This window comes from Phyllostomus hastatus, unplaced genomic scaffold (genome assembly GCF_019186645.2).
Source record: "Phyllostomus hastatus isolate PE091 unplaced genomic scaffold, TTU_PhHast_1.1 phas_contig_468, whole genome shotgun sequence".
Classification (NCBI taxonomy): domain Eukaryota; kingdom Metazoa; phylum Chordata; class Mammalia; order Chiroptera; family Phyllostomidae; genus Phyllostomus; species Phyllostomus hastatus.
Window position 1 is genome coordinate 3,239,472 of NW_025333884.1, and position 24,917 is coordinate 3,264,388.

Here is a 24,917-nt window from a genome sequence, read left to right on the forward strand (position 1 = left end):
GGACCTGGTTTCTCTGTCAAAATCCTGGACATTGTCTGGTCAGGGAATGACAAAAGCCATGTCTTCCTTGGCATTCTCAGCCTCTGCCTTCTTCTGCTACTCTTGGGTATAGCCGGTACTGTACTTGTAGTAGGCACATTCAATGCACCAATGCTCTCACCACCCAGGAGCTTCTCTTCCAAAACAATTAATAACAAAGATTGTGAGGTGGAAGGCTAATGTCTATATGGTGTGTGAGGTAGCTCAAGATATGGCCCCTTCACCTCAGAGAACAGGTGGCTGGCTGCTTGGCCAGCAGCCTTAAGGAGCAAGAACAACAGCCTGCATAACCCAGACTTCTGAAGGCCCCTGTGTTTATCACAACCCTGCAGCATTCTCACAGGCTACTGTGGCTCCCTTCTGGCTGCCAGTGCTCCCTCTCTAGACCTGTAAGTAGCACCAAGGCTGGATGCAGGGTTCAGTCTGTCTTGCAACAATCTGCTGCCATTGGTGAGCTCCCCTGTAATGTGAGTAGTAAGTGTCATGTCCACAGCATGTGCACCTCTGCTGGTCCTCTGGGTGGTGTTATTCAGAATATCACAAACAAGTGCAGTGTAGCTGCCTAGTTTGGACTCCTGAGTAACATGGTTTGGCAATAAAAGATACAAAATGTGAAAACACTTGTTGAAGAAAAAGGAAGAATTTGTTCTAAAGTTGGTTATTTCTTAAAAACTTAAGAAGAAACAAAGCAAAAGGACTGTGTAAGTGGCACATGGTTTATATGAGTTAAAGAGGCTTTATAAACAGATCTGGAAATTTTATAGGTAAGCTTAATAATGAATTTAACTAGGTAAATGAACCTAAATATCACAATTAAGCTAACAGAATTTATATGGCTCTATTTCACTATGTTAAGAGGGAAAAAGTTTTGATATCTGTCTAGAAAGGTCAAATTTTGTTTTATTACAACATTTATGTGTCATGTTGTGGTAATAAGATACTTGATGAAATTTCAAGAAAATAACTTCTCTTCATCCTAGCAATTGAAAGTTTGCCAGCATATATTAATGTTTCATATATTTTATTATCACCTTAACTGAATAAAGTCAAATATTATTTCATAACAACATATAATCCTTAGGTCAAATAAGTTTGACGAGCATCTCAGAATTGAAATTTTAAAAGACTCCTTCTTAACCTAGAAATGTCTTGGAGATCATTCAGTGACCCCTGAAATATCTCAAGGATTTATTCTTTCTCCTTATAAAAAGAAATTTTGGATGACTTAGGCCTATTTTCTTTGCTAAAAACACATGAGAAGTTTTGCTAATTAAACAGACAGTAACTAGGTTTGACTTCTGCACACATATTTTTATTAGTAAAGTGAATATTCTAGAGAGTATGTAGAACTCTCCAGGAGTCTACACACTGCTAACACACCTTTACCTACATTTGGAACGTGACTGGGATGTGGTGTCATGTGCAAAGGAGGGAGATCCCTGAGAATTGCAAGGGATCAGACCTGTAAGCGGGTCATTCATTTTTGTTATCTAAAGACAGTCACTGTTTTGTTCTGATACATTTACAAACAAGTCTCACTGTTTACAAATCCATGGAAGAGCTCTGACCTATTTCAAAATTACATTTTCTAAAAATAAAATTTCAGGTCATACCATTGAACAGGACAAGTTTATAAAACTCTAAGGAATAACTGAATTGGCCCTGCATCTGCTGCCCCACATCCTGGCACAGGGAGCCTCCATCATCAGCTGCACCCACCAGGGAAAACAAGGACAAAATGGGCAGTAGCAAAGCATCCCCTGAAATTCATCCACCCGGGGTGTCTCCCTGACAATTGGTCCAACTTAAGGGTGATGAGCATGAAAAAAAAAATGCCTCATTTTTCTTTACAATGTCACTGGCCTCAATATAAACTCAAGGACAGAAAAGTCAGGCCTGTAACTGGATCTCTGAATTATAACACTACTGTCCAACTAGATTTGTTTTGCAAAAATGAAGACAAGTGGAAGAAATGCCTTATACTCAGATGTTTGTGGCTCTTTACCAACACAGGGATTAAGAAAGTCTTATAGAATGTTTGTTGCCATAAAGAGAGATGACTTAGAGAACACCTTCCTCACAGCCCTGGTAAGAGGCTGGGCTGTTTCTAGAGATTCAAACAAAACCCATGGTGAGTGCAGAACAGCCTGCTCCCGCTCACTCCCCTGCTGCTTCCCAAAAGCAGCTGCAGCTGTTTCATTTCTCTGTCTGCAACACAGAACTGCCAGCTCCTGCCCAGGTTTACAGTCCTGCTACTACCAGAAGTGGAACTCAGTAACACCCAAACCGAAACATGTCACCTCTGAGGGAAGTAGCAAACTTGGAGCCTGGTTAAGAATTATTTGCATATGTGTTCCCTTTTCTATGTAGTAAGAAGCAAGGAAAATTCCAGAGCCAGTGCAACAGGAAAACTGAGACAAGAAAATTAAACAAAGTCAAAAAGTTTGAGCAACTTACAGCCAGCAGGTGAATCACAAGACCCTATCTCCCCTAACCAGGGACAGTTGAGCACAAATGGTTCATAACTCCCCTCCCTGACCAGAGAATACACAGCTTCAATTTCCCTGGTCTAGAAAATAGAGAACTGAGATCAAATGTCATTTGTGCCAGCTGACCCAAGGACACATGAATTCAGGGGAGCAAGCAACAATAAACCCCATTAAAGCCAGCCACACTCAAGAAAAAAGCAAACTACCATAGCACACCAAAAAATATTCCCAAACTTTCCCCTAAGATTGTCACAAGCCAAATAGAAATAAAAAGCTCTCAGGACAAAGGCTCAGGGCTGGCTGGTTCTGAAGCACATCCATGCCCCTTCCCTGGCATGAATTTTGTACTTCCTCCTAAACTCTACCTGTCCCCATGAGACTTGCAGCCACTGGCATCTTGACTCCAAACTACCCTTTGAAAATGTCTGCAAGGCTTCCTTTCCTCTGACTTTCCTGTGACCTGAAAGCAGCCTTCTTGTGGCTCACTCCTTTCTTACAACTTTTCTAAGAAGCCAAAGCAGAGCATCACCTAGTCTCCTGTTACTTCCTCTACCCTAAGTCCTTCCTTGGTTGCACTGTCCCCACCTTCCTAAACATACCCTGAACAATTGGGTGGACTCCTGTTGTGAAATCTTTCCTGCACAAAGTCAAAACCCCACACACTATAGGCTGCCTGAGGGAGATCTGCTGCACATTGATTCCTTCCTGTAACAATTTGACTGTGGGTACCATTTGAGAATCAGATTCAAATGCAAAGTGCCTCACTCAGACCATAGGATGAATGATCATAACCATCTATTTCACTGTGCATGAGCTTTCAAAACACTCTGCACATCCTGATGCCATCGGGTCTCCTTCAGAAACCTGTCCATCCCAAGAGCCCCCATGATATAAGACCAGAAAAATGGGATTACATTACACTACAAAACAAGGGCTATTTGAATTATCAAATGACTGGACTTTTTCAACTGATAAAGAATGTCAATACTGGAGACTAAAATCAAAAGTGGCAGTACATTGTGCAAAATATAGAGAAAAAGTATTAAAACTTGATTCCAATATGAAAAAAATTATATTTCATGAAACAAGAAAGGTCAGACATGAGAAATTCTAACATGCACCTTTGTTGTTTTGCTGTCCTTTTGTTATAAAAAAACTGCCAAAACTACTATCAGATTAGCTAGAACATAGGATCAGACATTTAGTAGAGATACAGACATAGCAAGTGCACATCTGAGAAAAGGCTCATCATAAATCCTCAGAAACATAATTACGAAACAATGGTGCAATAGCAGTACAAAGTTAAAAAAAAAAGTTTACATCAACATTTGACTGACCAAATCAAATATTCTCTAGGATGTGGAGGAATGGAACCTCTCACACAATGCTGGAAGAATGCAAAAAGGTACAATCAATCAGTTTAGATAAAAAATTGCTAATTTCTGTAACTTAAGCACTCAGCTGACCTATGACTCAGACTATGCACTGAGTTATGGACAAAAGTAAATGAAACTTATATCTATGTAAAAAATTATAACAAATATTTAGCCTTGGCTGGTGTGGCTCAGTGGATTTAGTGCCAACCTACAAAACAAGTGGCAACTGGTTCATTCCCAGTCAGGTCACAAGCCTTGGTTGTGGGCCAGGTCCCCAGTTGGGGACACACGACAGGCAACCACACATTGATGTTTCTCCCCCTCTCTTTCCCTTCTCTCTAAAAATAAAGATATTAAAACAAGGAGAAAAACATTGTACCAGCTTAATTTTAAATGGTCAAAAATTAGAAATAACCAAAATGAATGTATAAACACATAGTGCTACCTTCAAAGATGAGAATATTTCTAACTTCTAGCCACGATACAGGTGTAGGTAGATGCATTTTGCTGCCTTACACAACTGAAAGGACAAATTTAAAAACACAAAAAAAATAAACCAGAATTGTCAAAAATTGAACTGTATGGAAGTCTGACAACCAAGGAGTTAAGAATATTCATCCAGAGTGGTAGAAGGGGCAGAAACAGGCAGCTGGGGTGGAGATAACTGTTGCAGTTGCAGACTGTGTGAGCAAGGCTCTGGATGGCAGAATGAAAGTCCATTTGTGTGCAGATAAACCAGGAGGAACAACTGGAGGGCGACACAGACCACACAATCAAGGGTTCCAATCTGGGAAACTAAAGCCTCAAAACTTCTGGCCGCAAAAACCTGTGGATGTCGCAGTGGTGAGAGTAACTCCCAGTCTCATAGGACAGTCCAGTGGAGGGACGCATAATGCCCTAGAATGTACACACACCCACCCAACTGGGAGTCAGTACCAAAAGGGCACAATTTGCAGGTGGGTATTGGGGAAAGGAACTGAAAGTGGAGAGAGAGCCAAGCAAGCCACATTGCTCCCTCTCAGCCCCCTCTGTCATATATAGCAAATACAACATGGTGAGGTGTGTTACTCTGCCCTGGTGATACCTAAGGCCCTGTTCCTTACCATGTAAGACCAGTACCAAGAAAAAGAAATATAGCCCAAATGAAAGAACACATCAAAGCTCCAGAAAAACAACTAAGCAATGAGGCGATAGTTAACCCACAAGATGCAGAGTTCAAAACACTGGTAATCAGGATGCTCACAGAAAAGACTGAGTATGGTTCCAAAAGAGAGGAAGAAGTGAAGCCTGTGAAAAGTGAAATAAAAAAAGATATGCAGGGAAACGACAGTGAGGGGAAGAAAACTGAGACTCAACAATTTGAAACAATGAAAAAATAAACATTCAACTGTAACAGTAGGAAAAAACAGGATTCAAAAAAATGAGGAACAGGCATAGGAACCTGTGGGAAAACTTTAAATGTTCCACTGACCAAATCACAGAGGTGCCAGAAGAGGAAGAGCAAGAAATTGAAAACTTATTTGTAAAGGAGAAAAACTTCCCCAATCTGGCCAAGGGGATAGACTTCCAAGAAGTCCAGGAAGCTCAGAGAGTCCCAAAGATATTGGACCCAAAGAGGAACACACCATGACACATCAGAATTAAATTATCCAAGATTAAAGATAAGAAGAGAATCCTAAAAGCAGCCAGAGAAAAGCAGAAACTTACCTATTAAGGAGTTCCCACAACACTATCAGCTGATTTGTCAAAGCAAACCTTACAGACAAGAAGGGGCTGGAAAGAAGTATTCGAATTCATGAAAGGAATTCATGACCAATATCCAAGATTACTCTATCCAGCAAAGCTCTCATTTAGAATGGAATGGCAGACAAAGTGCTTCTCAGATAAGGTGAAGTTGAAGGAGTTCCTCATCACCAAACCCTTATTATATGAAATATTCAAGTGAGTTATCTAAGGGAAAAAGATCAAAACTATGCACAGTAAAATGACAACAGACTCACAAGTATCACAAACTGAACCTAAAAACAAAACAAAGAAAACACCTAGAACAGGAACAGAATTAGAGAAATGGAGGTCACATGGAGGGTTATCAGTGGGGACAGGGAAGGAGTACAATGGGGGAAAAGGTACAGGGAATAAGAAGCATAAATGTTAAGTACAAAATAGACAGAGGGGGGCTAAAAATAGTACAGCAAATGGAGAAGACAAAGAACTTATATGTATGACTCATGGACATGATCTAAGGGGGAGAGGGAATGCTGAGGAGATTTGGGTACAGGGCAGAGGGGGAGAAAAGGGAGAAAAAAATAGTACATCTATAATAGCATAATAAAAAATATACAGTAAAAAATAATTAATTCTCAGCAAAAAGAGATGAATCACTAATATACCATTAATAAATCTCCAAATATATATGCAATGTATAAGGTAGTAGAATGTTAGTCACGTCATCTAAAATGAAGAAACTGCATAGCTATCTATTAGAATGGAATGGAATGATTGTTTACTTCCAGAGCTGTGAGGGGTAGGAGAGATTAAAATGGCCATGAGGTAAATTCCCAGAGACAGTAATGGTCAGTACTATGACAATGGTGATGGTTTGAATGTCATGTATAAGTGAAGACTGATCAACCATTATACTTGAAATATGATGTTTACTAATTGTAACATTTCAAAAGTGGATCAAAATTTTTTAAATGTGTACATGCATCTCATTTTGAAAATAGGGCTAACAACTCTACATTCAATCCATGTTCTCATGTGCTCTTATTGGCACGTTCCCTAACAGCATATAAAGCAAAAAATAAAAAACTCACTGAAAGCAACAACACTGCTGGCTGGGTCAAAATAGCTACACCCCTGAAAATAGATTCACTTTTTCTTCACTTTTCTTTCTACCAGGGTACCAGTGGCTCTGACATGGACATCTTGGACATGACAGAAATCCAAAAACGTTTTTAAAATTTTTATTCATTTTAGAGAGAAACTGAAAGTGGGGGACAGAGAAGAAGAGGGAGAAAAGAGGTGGGAGGGTAGGAGAGAAAAATCTGGATTTGTAGTTCTACTACATGTGAATTCATTTCTTGCTTCTTGTATGTGTCCTAACCAAGAATTGAAATCAGAACCTTGACATGTCAGGATGATACTCTAATCAACTAAGCAATCTGGCCAGGGCCACAAAACCTTTTGATTATATTCAGTGACAATGACTGAATCAACAGAGATAAATATTTCTGAAGATCCTGCCTTTTGTGTACCACTGATCCTGTAGTCTCAGAAACGTTTCTGGATGCATGCTGAGAAAATGCATATTCTGTCTAGTTGCCTCAGTCTCCTCCAGTACCTGACATAGAAGTCTTGCAATCAGTTTCCTTCGCCGCTATGGTGCTACCACTTGACCATCCACCATGGAATTGGAAACATTTTGACATATGACACTTTGCAAGGCCCAGGCCAGAGATTCCCTGCAATACTATTGCCATCCATTACAAGAATAAAATTCATGCTGCTCCCAGACATATTGAGGTTATCACAGCTATCCATTCCTTGCGGTGATCTCCATGTCTTCCAAACCTCACAGCATTGAGGCTTCCCATATGAACTACAAAGTGCACAGTCTTGCCTGGGAACACATGAGCAAGAATGCAAGTCTGGCAAAATCACTGAGTTGATTTCTGCACCAAACTGTCCCCATGGAGGCAGACAAAGTTGAGACACACATAAAAGTTCTTCACATCTTGATGCTTGTGGGGCCCAAAACTCTTTGTAAACTACCCCACACAATAAGTAGAGCACCCAACACTAAAGGAGACTTGGGAAAAAGTCCTCCATTATTTTACCAAGTCAAAGGAGATCAGCTTGGCAATTCTGGCATTGGTGATCTGCACACTCAAAAACGATCTCTGGTTATGGAAAAATGAGCATGTCCCACAAAAATGCAGTCCTCCTACAAGCTGACATCTGAATTCAGATGATGTTTTCTGGGCCAAAATTGAGTCAGGTCACTGCACCAAGTAGTGAGAGTACAAGGAAAAGAGAATGAAAAACCTAGGCTACTCTTAATTTTCTCCAACAAATCACACAACAGTTACCTTTTCTGGCCACATCAACCATGATGACTCATGGAATCTCTTGGAACATTATAGGCAGTACACAGGATATACCTTCAACAGAAATATGCAGTGATGAGGATCTGGCAAACTATGTGGGTAAATCAAGAAAGTGCAACATGGACACACACGCTTCACATATGAAAGGTTATCACGGGAACCTCCTTACTGTTAGTGCTTGGCTGTATGAGATTTCATTCAGACAAGGCTTCACAGAATTCCCTGTTACTGTTACCATGAAAGTAAAATCCTGAACATGTCCCAACATCTAAGACCTTCTGCACATTCACTGTACTAACAAGGCCTTTCTCCTGTGTGAAATCTCTCATGATAGCGCAGGCTAATTTTACTGCGATAAGATTTTCCCACATTTGCTGTACTCATAAGGCTTTTCTCCTGTGTGAAATTTCTGATGATAATGTAGGCTAGAGCTACTGTGGTAAGATTTCCCACACTCACCACATACAAAGGTTTTTCTCCTGTGTGAAGATTCTGATGATAATGAAGGCCAGTTTTACTGTGATAAAATTTCCCACATTCACTACACTCATAAGGCCTTTTTCCTGAATGAAAACTCTGATGACAATGAAGGACAGTTTTACTGTGATAAGATTTCCCACATTCACTGCAATCATAAGGCTTTTATTCTGTGTGCATATTCTGATGATATTGTAAGCCAGCACGACTTCGGTAAGATTTCCCACATTTACTGCACTCATAAGGCCTTTCTCCTGTGTGAAAACTCTGATGACAACGAAGGCCAGTTTTACTGTGGTAAGATTTACCACATTCACTACACACATAAGGCTTTTCTCCTGTATGAATATTCTGATGACAACGAAGTTCATTCTTTCGGAAGAAAGATTTCCCACATTCACTGCACTCATAAGGCCTTTCTCCAGTGTGAAGTCTCTGATGACAACGAAGTGCACTCTTTTGATAAAAGGATTTCCCACATTCACTACACTCATAAGGCCTTTCTCCAGTATGAACTCTCTGATGACAAAGAAGTGCATTCTTTCGGAAGAAAGATTTCCCACATTCACCACACTCATAAGGCCTTTCTCCAGTGTGAAGACTCTTATGAGAGAGAAGTCCAGTTTTACTCTGATAAGATTTCCCACATTCACTGCATTCATAAGGTGTTTCCCCAGAGTGAACTCTCTGATGAGAAAGAAGGTGATCACTTCTGGTAAAAGATTTCCCACATTCGCTGCACGCATAAGGCCTTTCCCCTGTGTGAACTCTTTGATGATAATGGAAGTGAGTGCCTTTCGTGAAAGATTTTCCACACTCACTGCATTCATAAGATCTTTCTCCAGTGTGAAGTCTTTGATGACAACGAAGTGCATTCTTTCGGAAGAAAGATTTCCCACATTCACTACACTCAAAAGGCCGTTCTCCTGTGTGAAAACTCTGATGAGAGTGAAGACCAGGTTTACTGCGATAGGATTTACCACATTCACTGCATTGATAAGGCCTTTCTCCAGTGTGAACCCTCTGATGACAATGAAGTGAATTCTTTCGGAAAAAAGATTTCCCACATTCACTGCACTCATAAGGCCTTTCTCCAGTGTGAAGTCTCTGATGAGAGAGAAGGATATCGCTCCTGGTAAAAGATTTCCCACATTCACTGCACACATAAGGCCTCTCCCCTGTGTGAACTCTCTGATGACAATGGAAGCGAGTGCTATCGGTGAAAGATTTCCCACATTCACTACATTTATAAGACCTTTCTCCAGTGTGAATTTTCTCATGCAAATAAAGGCTACTTCTTGTTTTGAAAGTCTTCCCACATACACTGCACTGATAGGGCCTTTCTCCAGTGTGAACTGTCTGATGACAACGAAGTTGAGACAATTTTTTAAAAGATTTCCCACATTCACTGCACTGATGGGGCTTTTCTCCACTGGGAACTCTCTGACAATAACAAAAGCTAGAAATTCTGAAGACATTTTTTCCACCATCATGGCACACAAAACACTGTTTTCCAGTATGGACACTCTTCTTTTGAACATAGGTATGGTTCCAGCCAATGGCTGTTTTAGATTCACTCAGGGTGAAATGATTTTCTCTGCTTTGAATACTATCTCCAGATGGTGAGATTTTATTTGGCCTGACCCTGGTGTGAGTACCCTCTTGGAGATGTTCTGACTTGGTAAGGATGTCCTGTCCAACCTTCCCACAGGTAAAAAGCTTCTGGGACATACTGCCATTGCAGCCCTCTGCAAGTAGGATCCTGTCCCCACCTCTTCTGAAAGGCTTCTCTTTCACATGGTGCTCTTGCTGCTGGTGACACTTTGTACTGAAGCAAAATCGTTTTGCACATGGCCCACACTGTAATGATTTCTGGCTGTGGTGTGTTTCCTGCTCTTCAGTCACATGGAAAATGTATCTCAGCACTGGCCCACAACTCTCACATGGGTGGCTCTTCTGGGAAGACAAAGCCACCTTGGGATTCTCTTCCTCTACCACTCTTACAGAAATGTTTTGTTCAATCAGTTCTTCCACGTCCTCTGTTCCACAGCAGCAACCTGAACAAAAGGAAACACTGGTGAAGTATATGTTGACCTTATGAGGAAGCATAAATGGTCAGCTCTCACAGCTAGGCATGATTGTATGAGGTCATTTTGAAGAGACGGGAGTTACACACTGAAGAAATGGCTGTTATACATTACTTGGTCAAAAAGCATGCCAGTGTTGGTGACCTTAACAAGGAATAGACACGAGTTAGGATGAAACACGAAGTAGATAATCAGGGTCTACTACTACTCTTCCACAAATGGCTTCCTCAGCCTTTCCCGCTGGTGAGGTGAGCCTGTGTAGAACAATTGGAATGAGCTGAACCTCATCTAGATCAGTTGTGAACACTACTAAAGCCTGTAATGTTCAAGGGCAGTGTAATATATGTGTGTACTCCAAGGGTCTGTAAGCATAGACCAAAGTTAGAGTGAAGTCAAAAAAAATAAAACAAAACCAAACCTGTAATAGAAAGAGTTGAAGCCCTGGTTGGTGTGCCTCAATGGAACGAGCACCAGACTGCAAACAGAAAGGTTGCTGGTTCTATTCCTAGTCAGGCCACATGCCTGGGTTGCAGGCCAGGCCCCCAGTTGGGGGCACACGAGAGGCAATCGATCAATGTACCTCTCACACATCGCTTGTTTCTCTGTCTCTCTTTCTCCCTCTTTCCCCCTCTCTCTAAAAATAAATACAATCTTAAAAAAAGAGAAATAATTGAGGAGCAAAGTTTAGATAGGTAAAGATTACCTGTGGACTGGAAATCTGACTAAAAATGATAACTCAGAACTGAATATTTGACACTTTGTCAACAACACACACACATAAATAGAATAGGGTGAGGAACTGGCAATGGTAACCAAATACTAATCAACAAAATGGGTTCCTAGTTATGACTTTAGCAAAGCCCATGTGCCAGACCCTCTCCAACCCCCTTCACCAAAACATGACAGCCTCTGTGCCTACTCTGGCATGAATAGAATTGTGTTTTTCCTGCAATGCAGAAATGAAACATACCTTTAAATCTCAGTGGAGCTATTACATGGGATACAGATGACATAAATTCAAAGAGAAGAACTGAAGAGATGGGTGGGCAACACTGTGGTAGAACAAGAAAGCACAAGAGACCACAGAGAAAGGGTCTATGTGAGTGACTTCAGCAAGATAAACAAATAAGAAATAGGAGAATTCTCCGTTCTCCACAAGTAGATGGCTATCCTGAAACAAAATCAATCCTGGAGGAGGAGAATACAAATCTAATTAAGACAAATAAAAAATCAGACTTGACCAGGTAGCTCAGATGGTTAGAGCAGTGATCCCCAACCCTGGCCATGGATTCACACCACTCCACAGCCTGTTAGGAACTGGGCTGTAACTGAAGATTCCCCGAAGGACGGGGTCCTCCTGTCTCCTCCCTGTCCCTTTGAATTGGGTGAGCAAGAAGCTCACTTGAACTGCACTTCCCATTTCCCCTCCCCTCAACCCCGTACACTCCCGTGCCACCCACCCCACCTTCCAGTATAAAGGTTCCCAGGGCCAAAAAGGTTGGAGATGCTGGGCTAGTGCATCTACCTGCTAAGCCAAGATTGTGGGTTCAATCCCTGGTCAAGGCACATACAAGAAGCAACCAGTGATGCATAAATAATTGGAACAACAAAGTGATGTTTTTCCTCCTTTTCATTGTCACTCTAAAATCAATTAACAAACAAACAAACAAACACAAAAGACAAGCAGCAAAGCAATGTGCAAAAAACACAGAAGACCACAGAAAAGAAGACAGCAAAGAAGGGTTAACAAACAAGTTTGAATGTAGCAAGGGTCAAAAACAAGGGTCACAGTTACTTCAATCAACTACTGTGATTACACTCAGGTTGGCCTTAACGCACTATTCTGTGAAAAACACAGGAAATTTTTGTTCTTAGGAAGCAGAGAAGGTCTTGTAACATCTGTGAACTCCACATGGTTTATAAAGCAGAGGACCCTACAGAGTTCCTCAGCATAAAACCCAAAACACATCCCTTTGTCCACAACCTAGTCCAGGAAGAACCAAAAATTCAGTGCCATCAAAGACTTCAAAACCCTTGACTGTCATTGAAAAGAAATGCTGCCAAAGCAACAGTTGATCTGCATTTTTTTCTTATTCTGACCTCATCTCATGTAGCATCAAGGAGACTAGGTTGGTGGGACTTGTCTAAGACTGAGACACAACACCAACTCAGGCGACCCTGAAATCCACATGTAGATGAATCTATCCCTCTAGCCAGAATTAGTCCATAAAATGGAAAGGAGTTACTGCTTCAGCAAATGCATAGACATTAATAGAGGTTTAAATGAATACTAAACAAGGACATGACCAAGAGAACAAAATAATTTCCTAGTGATCGATAACAAACAAATGGATTTCAATGTACAGCCTGATAAGGAATCCAAAATATTTACTTTCAAAAATATCCATGAGCCACCAGACAATGCAAAGGCAACCAAGTTAAAGAAGAAACCAGCATGACAACAATAGGAGAATATCAGGTACACATAAAAAATTTAAATAATAAAACAGCACTGATTGGTGTGTCACAGTGGATTGAGCACCGACCTGTGGACAGAAAAGCTCTCAGTTTGATTCCCAGTCAGGGCACATGCCTGGATTGAGGGCCAAATCCTTAGTGGGGGCCATATAAGAGGCAAACATACACTGATGTTTCTCCCCCTCTTAATTTCCCTCTTAATTTCCTTCTCTCCTAATTTCCCTTGATGTTGTCCCCCTTAATTTCCCTCTAACAAATAAATAAAATCTCTAATTGAACCAAAGAAAAAAGAAATGAAGTCGTACCGAGGTGGCTCAGTCAGCTGGAGCACAATCTTGAACATCCAAAAGGTTGTGGGTTTGATTCTAGGTCAGAGTACACAAGTAGGTAGCTGGTTGGGTCCAAGGTTGGGGCATATATAGGAAGCAACCAAGTGATTTTTCTCTCACATCCATGATTCTCCCTCTCACCCCATTCGCCCTCTCTTTCTAAAATTAATATAAATGTCCTCAGGTCAGGATTAACAAGTAAATAAAGAAATTAAGAAGGGGAACTCTAACTTCTGGCCAAGAGAGAGGCATAGGTAGACACACTGTGCCTCCTTGCACAACCAAAGGAAAGAGAACAACAATTTAAAACCAAAAAACAACCAGAACTGACAGAAAATCGAACTGTATGGAAGCACAATAACCAAGGAGTTAAAGAAGACAGACTCATCCAGACTGGTAAGTGGGGCGGAGACAACTCCCCAGCAAGGCAACAGCTGGAGGACCCAGTACCAGATTGTGGAGCTGGGGTGCAAGGCTACAGCGGCCAGCAAAGCTACAGTGGTGGCTGGTGGAGCAGGTGGTTGTACATTCGCACACAGATAAACCGGGAGGAATAACTGGGGAGCAAAACAGACTGTGCAACTCAGACCTCCAGCACTGGGAAATAAAGCCTCAAACCACTGATTGAAACACCTGTGGGGGTGGCAGCAGCAATGGGAGAAACTCCCAGCCTCACAGGAAAGTTCAGTGGAGAGACCCACAGGGTCCTATAATGTACACAAGCCAACCCACCCGGGAATCAGCACCAGAAGGGCCCAATTTGCTTGTGGGAAGTGGGGGCAGTGACTAATATCTGGCAGAGAGCGCCATTGTTCCCTCTCTGGCCTCTTCCCCACATGCAGTGTCACAACGCAGCACAGGGGTTACTCCTCCCAGGTGAATGCTTAAGGCTCCACTCCTCACTACGTAACAGGTGCATCAAGACAAAAAAAATGGCCCACATGAAGAACAGATCAAAGCTTGAGAAAAAATATAACTAAGCAATGAAGAGATGGCCAACCTATCACATGCACAGTTCAAACCACTGGTAATCAGGATGCTCAGACTTGGATGAATTTGGTCACAAACTAGATGAAAAAATGAAGGCTAGGCTAAATGAAATAAAGGAAAATGTACAGAGAACCAATAGTGTTGGGAAGGAGACTGGGACTCAAATCAACAGTGTGGACCAGAAGGAAGAAAGAAACATCCAATCAGAAAAGAATGAAGAAACAAGAATTCAAAAAAATGAGGAGAGGCTTAGGAACTTCCAGGACATCTCTAAACGTTACAACATCTAAATTACAGAGGTACCAGAAGGAGAAGAAGAAAAGCGACAAGTCGAAAAGTTATTTGAACAAATAATGAAGGAGAACTTCCCCAATCTGACAAAGGAAATAGACTTCCAGGGAGTCCATGACACTCAAGAGTCCCAAATAAGTTGGACCAAAAGAGGAACACACCAAGGCACATCATAATTACATTACCCAAGATTAAAAATAAAGAGAGAATCTTAGAAGCAGCAAGAGAAAAGGAGATAATTATCTACAAAGGAATTCCTATAAGACTGTCAGCTCATTTCACAGAAGAGATCTTACAGGCAAGAAGGGGCTAGAAAGAAGTATTCCAAGTCATGAAAGACAAGGATCTACATCCAAGATTGCTCTATCCAGCAAAGCTTTCATTTAGAATGGAAGGGCAGACAAAGTGCTTCTCAGATAAGGTCAAGTTAAACGAGTTCATCATCACCAAGCCCTTATAATAATATGAAGTGTTATAGGGACTTATCTAAGAAAAAGATAAAAAATATGAATAGTAACATGACAGCAAACTCAGTTATTAACAACCACATCTAAAACAAAAACAAAAGCAAACTAAGCAAACAACTAAAACAGGAACAGAACCACAGAAATGGAGATCATATGGAAGGTTATCAATAGGGGAGTGGGAAGGGGAAAAAGAAGGAAAAGGTACAGAGAATAAGTAGCATTAATGGTAGGTAGAAAATAGACAGGGGGAGGTTAAGAATAGTATAGGAAATGTAGAAGCCAAAGAACTTATATGTATGACCCATGGACATGAACTATGGGAGGGAATATGGTTGGGAGGGGGAGTGTAGGTCGGAGGGGAATAAGGGGGGGAAAATGGGAAACTGTAATAGCATAATCAATACATTTTTTAAAAAATGAGCTGAAACTTGTAGAAAAATTCAATGTCAGTCCTAAAACTTAAAACTCCTCCAGATACCCTAAAGAAGTTCTAGAGATTTGTTTTTTTTAATCTATATTATTTTCTAGAAGATTTTTACTTACTTTTCTTCTCAAAAGAAGGGGAGAGAGAAAGAGAGGGAGAGAAACACCAATGTGAGAAAAAAATCCATCTGTTGCCTCCCACATGCAAACAACTGGGATCCCAGACTGCAATTCAGGCATGGGCCCTGACCTTGAATCCAACAGGTGACCTTCCAGTTTGAAGGACTTAGCTCCAGTAGTCAGGGCTGAAGATTTGTTTTTGAAATAATCTTCTGAATGTGACAATACCACCAGGCATAAAGCAAAGACAAACAGTCTGGACTAAGACAAATGAAAAAGCTTCTTCACAGGTCAGCACTTAACATAATGAAATGAAAAGGCAGCCCTGCCCAGTGTGGCTCAGAGGATTGGGCATCACCCCTCAAAGCTAAAGGTGGCCTGTTGGATTCCCTGTCAGGGCACAGGAGTGGACTTGGGGGTTCAGTTCCTGATGGGGGCAGGAGAGAGAGGGGAAGGAGCAATGTTTCTCTCACATCATGGTTTTTCTTCCTCCCTTCTCCTCTATCTAAAAATAGAAGTCAATATAATATTATAATAATAAAAATAGTAGTAGTAGTAGTAATAAAGAAAAAAGGCAATCTCAGGATGGCAGAAAAAACTTATAATCTATATAAAAATATAGCTGGGAGATATTGTGGGTTCAGATCAGAAAAAGTCACATAAATGTATGAAGGCTATTAACAAAGTAACAATTTAGTTAAAAAAAAAAAGAAAACCCTCTACATAACCTAATTAAAAATAATTTATCCCTAAGTGCAGTATCTGCAAAGCAAAATTAAGGAAATGAGAAAAGATGTGTACCAGTAGGGGAAAAGGAATTAATACATAAAGTACACGAGGGATTCAAAAGACTCATTAGCCAAAATTGTAGAGACAATTTTCATACACACACACACACAACCAAAAGTAATACAAAAAAATTTTTTCTCACGAATCAAGGTGGTATTTATTAATCTCCATGCAACATTACAAACCACAAATTTCTCCTTGTGGGTTTAGAACAACAGGTACTGGTATTGCAGAGGGAGAAGAGTAGTGCAAACAAAGCAGCCCTAATAAGGAAAGGAACTGCTCAGAAACCTGGAAAATCGAGCAGTGCTTATAGTCCACGTATGAGAAGAGAGTAACCTCTAGCGAACAGGGGGCATAAGGAAATGCAAAGCCTGGTCCACACCACAGGCACAGTGAAGGCATTACCCAGTGAAGATATAAGTTCAAAGTTCTCCAGCATCACATCCAGGTACAGCTGTCTCTGAGCTTCATCAAGAAGACGCCATTCTTCCCTGGAGAAGTACAGGGCAATGTCCGCAAAGGTCACACCAACCTGTCACAATGGAGACAAATGAATGAAGAGCTGTCTATCTGAGAACCCCGATATTACTTCTTACAGATCTTCCCCTCCTTGTATTTCCTCCAGGGCTGCCCAGTTTAGTGTGGACCTCAGGCCCTAAGGCCAGCGCTAGTCCCATTAATTACTATTAGTACTTCCAACAACAACAACAGCCTACAAACTGGCACATAAAGGTCATTGAAACCTTAGCCTTGGGCCATGACTACAGGCTCCCATCCTTCCTGCCACAGTCTCCCAGATCATGTCTCCAGGGTATAGTCAAACATAAGCTTAGGATTCATCCCCGTATCCTCACACCAGGACCCAGGATATCCAGCTCACACTTCCTCTAGGTGTGCACACCATTGTGGAACATCTGCCTCCTTTACAACTTCAGACTGCAGGTCCACTCCCTCAGGTCTGCCACCTTCCCGCTGTACACAGGACGGGCATCTCTCTGGACTCATCCATGAACTAGGCATATGGCAGCCAAAGAGTGCCTGCTATGTTCCAGCAGGATCCCGCACAACCCCAGTTTTCTGTTGGATCTTATAGCCCGGTAAAGCCCCGAATTATTGACTCTGAAGTCCACCCTGCCTCCTCTAGGCTCTTTGCCTCAATAATCCTCACCGAGATGCGCGCGGGAGTTTCAGATCCGAATAAGCCCTGCCCACTCTGCTCTGTACTTGCTGGCCTCAGAAACCACAACACTCCTCTCTCCAATGAGCCTTCGTCTCCGACCCACCAGCGAAGCTTGGACTGCAGGGCGTCCGCACACGGGATGCAGGGTTCTGTGTGGTGAGGCAGTTGAGGTGGGTGGAGGTGTGAGGGGGCTGCACTTACCTCAGCCGGGCGTCTCCGCGAGGCCGCCAACACACTCTGAGCTCGAGACTGGGAGGTAGGCGTGGGAGAGGCGACCGCCTCCGTCATGGCGACAGCTGTCTCAGCCCTGGCGCGGGTCACCCAGGCAATGTCGTCCACCTTCTTCCTCTCGGATGATCTCTGTGGACCGCGACTCTGGCGCCTTCCCCGCCCGGGCATCTCCACCAGCACCCAGGGAACTGCACCTTGTGAGCACGTAATTGAGTGAATTCTGGCTGAAGCCAAAGACCACGGAGAGGGGGACGCCGGAAGTCCCGCCCCAGCAACGGTGTCTTAACGGAAATGACTTTAATGACCCCTCCCTCCGCCATTGGGTAGACTTGACTGTGTTCCCTGCTTGATACGCTGAGACTCCAACGTGGTGTTCCGAGGTCCTCCCACATCACGACAGTAGAAATGACTAAGCCACGGCTAAAGGCACTGGGAAATGCCAGGTCCCCATGAGGAACTCTTCTTGCACATGGCTAAAGAAAGTTGTTATCTTTTCCTGGTGAAGGGGCTTCAGACCATGTTAATTACAACAAATTATCTGTTTGCTCAGTACAGGGTAAAAAAGTTACCCATAATACAAAAGGTATACCTGCATTACACAGTCCTGAAAATATTTACACAAACGACCTACTTACACCATCATATATGTATGTGACAAGTATAACACAAGACTGTAGCACAAGCCTTTGAAAGAAAAAAGAACTAAATGCATAATATAAACATTAATGGAATTCTATTGTTCAGCTATAATTTGAACATCAATTTATCAGTTAAGATAAATAATTTAGGCGAGAGATTGAGTTGTGACAGTGATTGGTGTCTTTGTTAATGTGTAAATGCATTTGTATTTATCATAGTGAAAGAATTTGTGCTTTATTGAAATATTTAAGACATGAGTTGAAATGCTGTCTCAGGCATTCTCAATGTTTCATATTACAAATGTGTATACATTATAGTTAGGATAAAAGAAGCATATATTTATAATGATAGTTGACCTATGTATAGCTCACTTTAAAAATCACATGAACCATTATAAGTAACAAGTAATTATGGGTATGCATATGTGTAATAAACATTAAATTTCATTATAATTAGGTGAGAAGCATTTCCTATTGAAAATGTCAGAGCAGCCCTAGCCAGTGTGGCTCAGTGGATGAGTGCCAGCATGTGAACCAAAGGGTTGCCAGTTCCATTCCTAGTCAGGGCACATGCCTGGGTTGAGAGCCAGGTCTCCAGTTGGGGATGTGCAAGAGGCAACCACATGTTGATGTTTCTCTCCCTCTGTTTCTAACTCCCTTTGCTTCTCTCTAAAACTAAATAAATAAAATCTCTTTTTTAAAAAAGAAAATTTCAGAGCATTTATGACACTGAAATAGAAACCACAATTTGAAATAATTGAACTAATGTACCAGAGTTGAGAAAAATCTAAAAACTTACCAGAAATCATAAAAGTCACTTGTACATGAACATAATCCCCAGCACCCTGGAAATGGCACAAGGATCACAGCAGTGGCCTGACACTGGAGGCCAACTACTACCATGGGAAGACTCTACAGTGTTTTCTTGTACATGAAACATCTTTCCCATTAAATCGAATCCCTTTTCCCCTCCTTTAAATGTGTGCTCTTAACCTCCTCAGGGTCCACATGCTTCTCACTCCTGAGTGCTGGTCAATCTATGTTTCCACATAACAGATCAGCTAACAATGTATTATACCATGGAAGATTTTCCTTTGGAATTGTTGGCTGCTCCTTCAATAAAGCCTTGCAACAACCCTTGTTATGATCACATTTCTTTAATCACTGCTGTGTAACACACTCCTAGTTCAGCCTCTGAAGCAGTGAGATAATTAGTAAATGATAATTAAAGCAATGAAACATAATGCCATGGCTATTCCCCACAATTCCAATTTTGTCTCCTCACACCTTGCTATATATTTATCACCTAACTTTTCTGTTCTCAAATTCTAATGAACACAAAAGATTCACACTTCGTAGAAATGAGACTTTCATGGTAGCCAAGTTTCCCTCATAGCTATAGTTCAAGTAAACACTCTTACCTCTTAGAACTCACTGTCCATTAAAGACCACCCATTGCGACTTACCTGTTGTTAGGCTTCAGAGCATGTTGTTTTCTAGCTATTTAAAAATGCTCATTAAGGGGGAGGTGGGTATAAGGGGGTTAAACAACAAGGCAAAAAAGTAAATAAAATTTGAAACAAAATTTTAGAGAAGAAAAACAAAAAATACTTAGAGATTTGGCATAAATTGATCAAAACCTTTCAGAAAAAGGAAAATAAAGACTACAGAAAAGTGAAAATTTAAAAAAATGAAAAATGCTGATTTTATAACCCTACTAATCATCATTCATATATCTCTGCAGTGTTCTCACCTTAATTTTTATGCCAGAAAGAATCTCCAGTCCTTTGGATACACTGTCACTGCATTAACCGGTATAGGTGTCATCACTTACCAGCAAGGGGGTGAAATTCTGAAGTGAAAACTTTTAAGTTCAGATGCCCACATTCCCAAACCACACAGATGCCAACATTACAGCCATACTGTCACAGAATATATATTTGGTACATTGTCTTTGCTTCTAAGCATATGTCATACTCTTAGACTTTTGGAATAGACCGTGTGTAGAAAATTCAATAAGAAAAGTCATTTGCAAATACAGGTGAAGTGATCATTCTTTCTTGGCAGAGATGAGATCCTTGGATACAAAACCTTTTTTCAGAGTCGGATGCCCACTCGCAACACCTTCATGGATGACAATCTTTGTAGACATCTTGGTAGCAAATGTAAATTTGCTAAAGGACTGCATTCCCAGATACATGGTCCATTCTTAAAAAATACAAACCATATCATGAAAATACATTAAGAAATGTTACGGAGGAAAACAAACATTTTCTGGGGTTACAAAACAAATACCAAGAAAGACCCAGACAGGATACAGGACCTGCAGGTTACCTTCAGCTAGATGAGATTCAGGGAGCTCTAGCTAATCACCAGGAGATAGATCCCCAGGTTGATGTTCCACACAGAGATCTCAGTGCCCACAGCAACTGTCTTCCTGCACATGGGTCAGTGGGTTATATGAAGCCTGATTACATTCACAAATACACCCCAAAACAAAGGTGCTTGTGAGTACAGGGGGAGTGAGGGGTGGCTGTCCTGGAATAATTCTACAGGCAGAAGTGGGAGTGGCCTAAATCTGGGCAGGCTGCAGTCACATCTGCAGCACTGGGAATGGATACCTCAACACTGATCTTCTCCAACAGCCTAGAAATAAAACATTCTTTTAAAAAAAAAAGATTTTATTTATTTATTTTTAGAGAGGGAAGGGAGGGAGAAAGAGAGAGAGAGAGAAACATCAATGTGCAGTTGCTGGGGGGCCATGGCCTGAAACCCAGGCATGTGCCCTGACTGGGAATCGAACCTGCGATGCTTTGGTTTGCAGCCCGCGCTCAATCCACTGAGCTACGCCAGCCAGGGCAAATAATAAAACATTCTTATATTCATTTTACAGATGAGAAAACTGAAGCCAAGATGAAGAAAAGAGTTCATTTTTTGAAAGAACAGGAAGAAACCAAGAAAATTTCTAGGCCAATGGAATGAGGAAACTGAGACAAAAACAAAACAAAACAAAACAAAACAAAACAAAAAAACATTAACGAGGCCTAACTGTTTGAGCAACTTATAGGCAGCTGGGGAATCACAAGAACTTATTTCCCCTAACCAAGGACACTCAGAGGATATGGTTTATACCTCTCCTCCTCAACCAGAGAATGCATGGTTTGAGTCAACACAGTCTGGGAAACAGAGAACAGAGATGTAAGTAATGTGATTGTGGGAGCTAAATACAAGGAAAGATAAAGTCAGGTGAACAAATAACCAAAACCCTTTTAGAAGCCACAAAGACCCATGATGCAACTGAAACAGTAGACAGAAGAATATTCCCTAACACACCCACGTGCTCATTTTGATGCATTAGCATATTAATAATGAAAGTGGAAAGCTAATAAATATTGTTTAAAACCTACCCTAAGATTCTTACCCACAGAAGAGGAGCTGCCCACAGTTTAATGAGGTGCTGAGCTAGAGGTCCCCCCAAATCCAAAAGCCCGCACAGCAATTGCTTGGGGGATGGGGTAAGCAGAGAGGGCCATTGAGGGTTACTTTGAGTAGTTAAAGAACTTGGCCAGTGTTTTAGAAATGTTAAAGGCTGGGCTTGCTCAGAGCCTGAGAGATGGGTTTGACTCTAACCACTGATCTTCTGTAGCTGAAGGGGTTGCTGTATTTGTGAGAGTGCAGGAAGGTGATTAGGTCCCATTCACAGGGTCTTCCTTGTCTGGGACTAACAATGGCAGCCAGGAAAGGTACAAGAAATCAGACTGCTGGCAGGTGTAACCGTTTGTGGGAGTAGTTGGAAATGGAGTTACTGAGGAAGATCCATGCCATTATTTAAACTCAGGTACAGTGGTAGCCAGGAGTGTGTGCTATCTCTCTCTCACCCTCCCTCCCCCTTTCTCTCTCTGCTTGAGCTCTAGACCATGTGGAAAGTAGAGTAAGACAGCCATGAGAGGCTCTTTCGTGTGTGCTCTTAACCATGAGTCCAGGGAGCAGAGAAGGGAGTCTTGGCCATGTGGTTTGAAAGGATGAAGGATTCCCAGGCCCTATCATGAGGATGCGGTTTTTGGTTTAAAAGCAGAAGCCTGGCCAAGCATGGACAACTCTACAAAGCTGGAAAACAGACAGGAATCTCCCCAGCTAAGCTACAGAGTGTTTCTTTTCCCGGGAGACCGTATGTTTGACTGGCCAGGTTTGGCTGGGGGTGGGGGTTGGGGGCAGCAGAACTATGCCCTTCTGGGTGTTTCTTTGTTCCATGCTGGAATTGACCCTCCCACCCAAGTTGGGTGAATCCATCCCCAGGGCATCTAGGCAAAGTCCAGGTTGACGGGTAAAACAGTTTCAGGGTATGAGGTAGACACATCCATGAGACTACCATGTATTTTGTCTTTTTATTTCTTTATCTGCCAGTGTGGAGTTGAGACTTCTGTCTGAGTGGGGTAAATCTATCCTCAGATAATCTAGCCCAGGTCTTTGGTGAGGCCACCTGAGGGCAAAGGATAACCATGTCCACAGCACATTTCTCCACTTGTTCTATATAACTCACTGTCCTCTGCCTGAAGCATTCATTACACCAATTATGACAACCTCATTCCACTCATGACACATCTCATCTCTTGTTACTGGGTTTTTCTTTCTCCCACTTGAATGCAGTTGAAGATATGATATGTGCAAGTTTTTAAATTAGGCCAAGACTTTTTGTTTCCACAACTTATTCATGGCTTTTACAACTTTCACTGAGTCTTAACAAATCTTCCTACTGGGCAATTACAACAAAAAAAAATATAGTGAGTCCTTTAACATCCTAAACTGTGCAGGCTGTGGAAACAGCAGAGGTGATTGCCCCTCCCTCCAATGTGAAAAAAAAAAAAACCCAAAACAGATAATTTTTAAAACTGAAGCAGCTGAAATTCCCCCAGGACTAATAGCTCATCCATCTCCCTCTTCTCCAGCCTCCTTAAAGTTGTCAAGGACAAATAAAAAGGAAAAAAATCTTGTTTTCTCTGCAATCAATAATACTGTTTATGTGTATGGTAAAGAATAAAGATCTGACTTCCGGCAAGATGGAGGCATAGGTGGACGCACTGTACCTCCACACAACCAAGATTAGAACAACAACAATTTAGAGTCAGAATAACACCCAGAACTGATAGAGAATTTATCTGAATGGAAGTCGGACAGCCAAGAAGTTGAAGTAGACCCGTTCATTCAGACTGGTAGGAGGGGCTGAGAGGAGTGGGCGCGGGTCTCGGCAAACAGAGATTGGGGAGAACTGGGCACATAAGGCAACCGGGAGACCGTAAGCCTTCCGGGACACAGCGGTGGGCTCTGAGTATGCAAGCGGCAGCTGGTGGGCCCAGTGAGGCGGCATTGTGAACCAGGGCAGAGCGCTCAACCCAGGATCCCAGAGACGGGACTGAGATCCCAGGAGAACGGAGCTACCGCCATTGTTCCCTCCTGCCCCCGCCCCCACATACAATGTCACAATCTAGCAACTGGGGTGCCCAGCCCAGGTGAAGACCTAAGGCTCCGCCCCTCACCCTAACAAGAGTGACCAGACCGGGGGAAAAAAAAGGAGAGAGACATGTCTCTAACAGAAGAACAGATCAGTCCCCCAGGACTCACCCTTTTGAGCAACCAAGAAATAGCCAATCTATCAGATGCACAGTTCAAAACACTGGTGATCAGGAAGCTCACGGAATTGGTTAATTTTGGGCGCAAATTACATGAAAAAATGCAGGTTACCATAAAAGAGATGAAGGAACATGCACAGAGAACCAATAGTGAAGGGAAGGAAACTGGGACTCAAAACAAGAGTGGAGCAGAAGGAAGAAAAAACAACCAAGCAGGAAAGAATGAAGAAATAAGAATTCAAAAAAAACGAGGAGAAGCTTAGGAACCTCCAGGACATCTTTAAATGTTCCAACATCTGAATTATAGGGGTACCAGAAGGGGAAGAGGAAAAGCAACACATTGAGCACATATTTGAACAAATAATAAAGGAGAACTACCCCACTCTGGCAAAGGAAATAGACTTCCAAGAAATCCACGAAGCTCAGAGAGCCCCAAAGAAGTTGGACCCAAGAAGAAACACACCAAGGCACATCATAATTACATTAGCCAAGGTAAAAATGAAGGAGAGAATCCTAGAAGCAGCAAGAGATAAGGTGACAGTAACCTACAAAGGAGTTCCCATCAGACTGTCAGCTGATTTCTCAAAAGAGACCTTACAGGCAAGAAGGGGCTGGAAAGAAATATTCCAAGTCATGAAAGACAAGGACCTACATCCCAGATTGTTCTATCCAGCAAAGCTCTCATTTAGAATGGAAGGACAGATAAAGTGCTTCTCAGACAAGGTCAACTTAAAGGAGTTCATCATCACCAAGACCTTATTTTATGAAATGTTA

At 41.8% G+C, this 24,917-nt stretch overlaps 1 protein-coding gene across 2 annotated transcripts in view; it reads right to left on the minus strand.

The window, feature by feature from the left end:
* Nucleotides 1–6,022: 6,022 nt before the first annotated feature.
* Nucleotides 6,023–24,917, minus strand: part of LOC123822904 (zinc finger protein 256-like) — a 36,186-nt gene continuing 17,291 nt past the window's right edge. For both annotated transcript variants that reach the window (XM_045845075.1, XM_045845076.1), the window contains exons 3-5: nt 17,849–18,072; nt 16,873–16,999; nt 6,023–10,547 (exon numbers count right to left, since the gene is read on the minus strand). In XM_045845075.1, the coding sequence (XP_045701031.1) occupies nt 8,656–10,547; nt 16,873–16,999; nt 17,849–18,072 (2,243 nt within the window). In that variant the 3' untranslated portion in view covers nt 6,023–8,655. The remainder of the gene's footprint in view (nt 10,548–16,872; nt 17,000–17,848; nt 18,073–24,917) is intronic.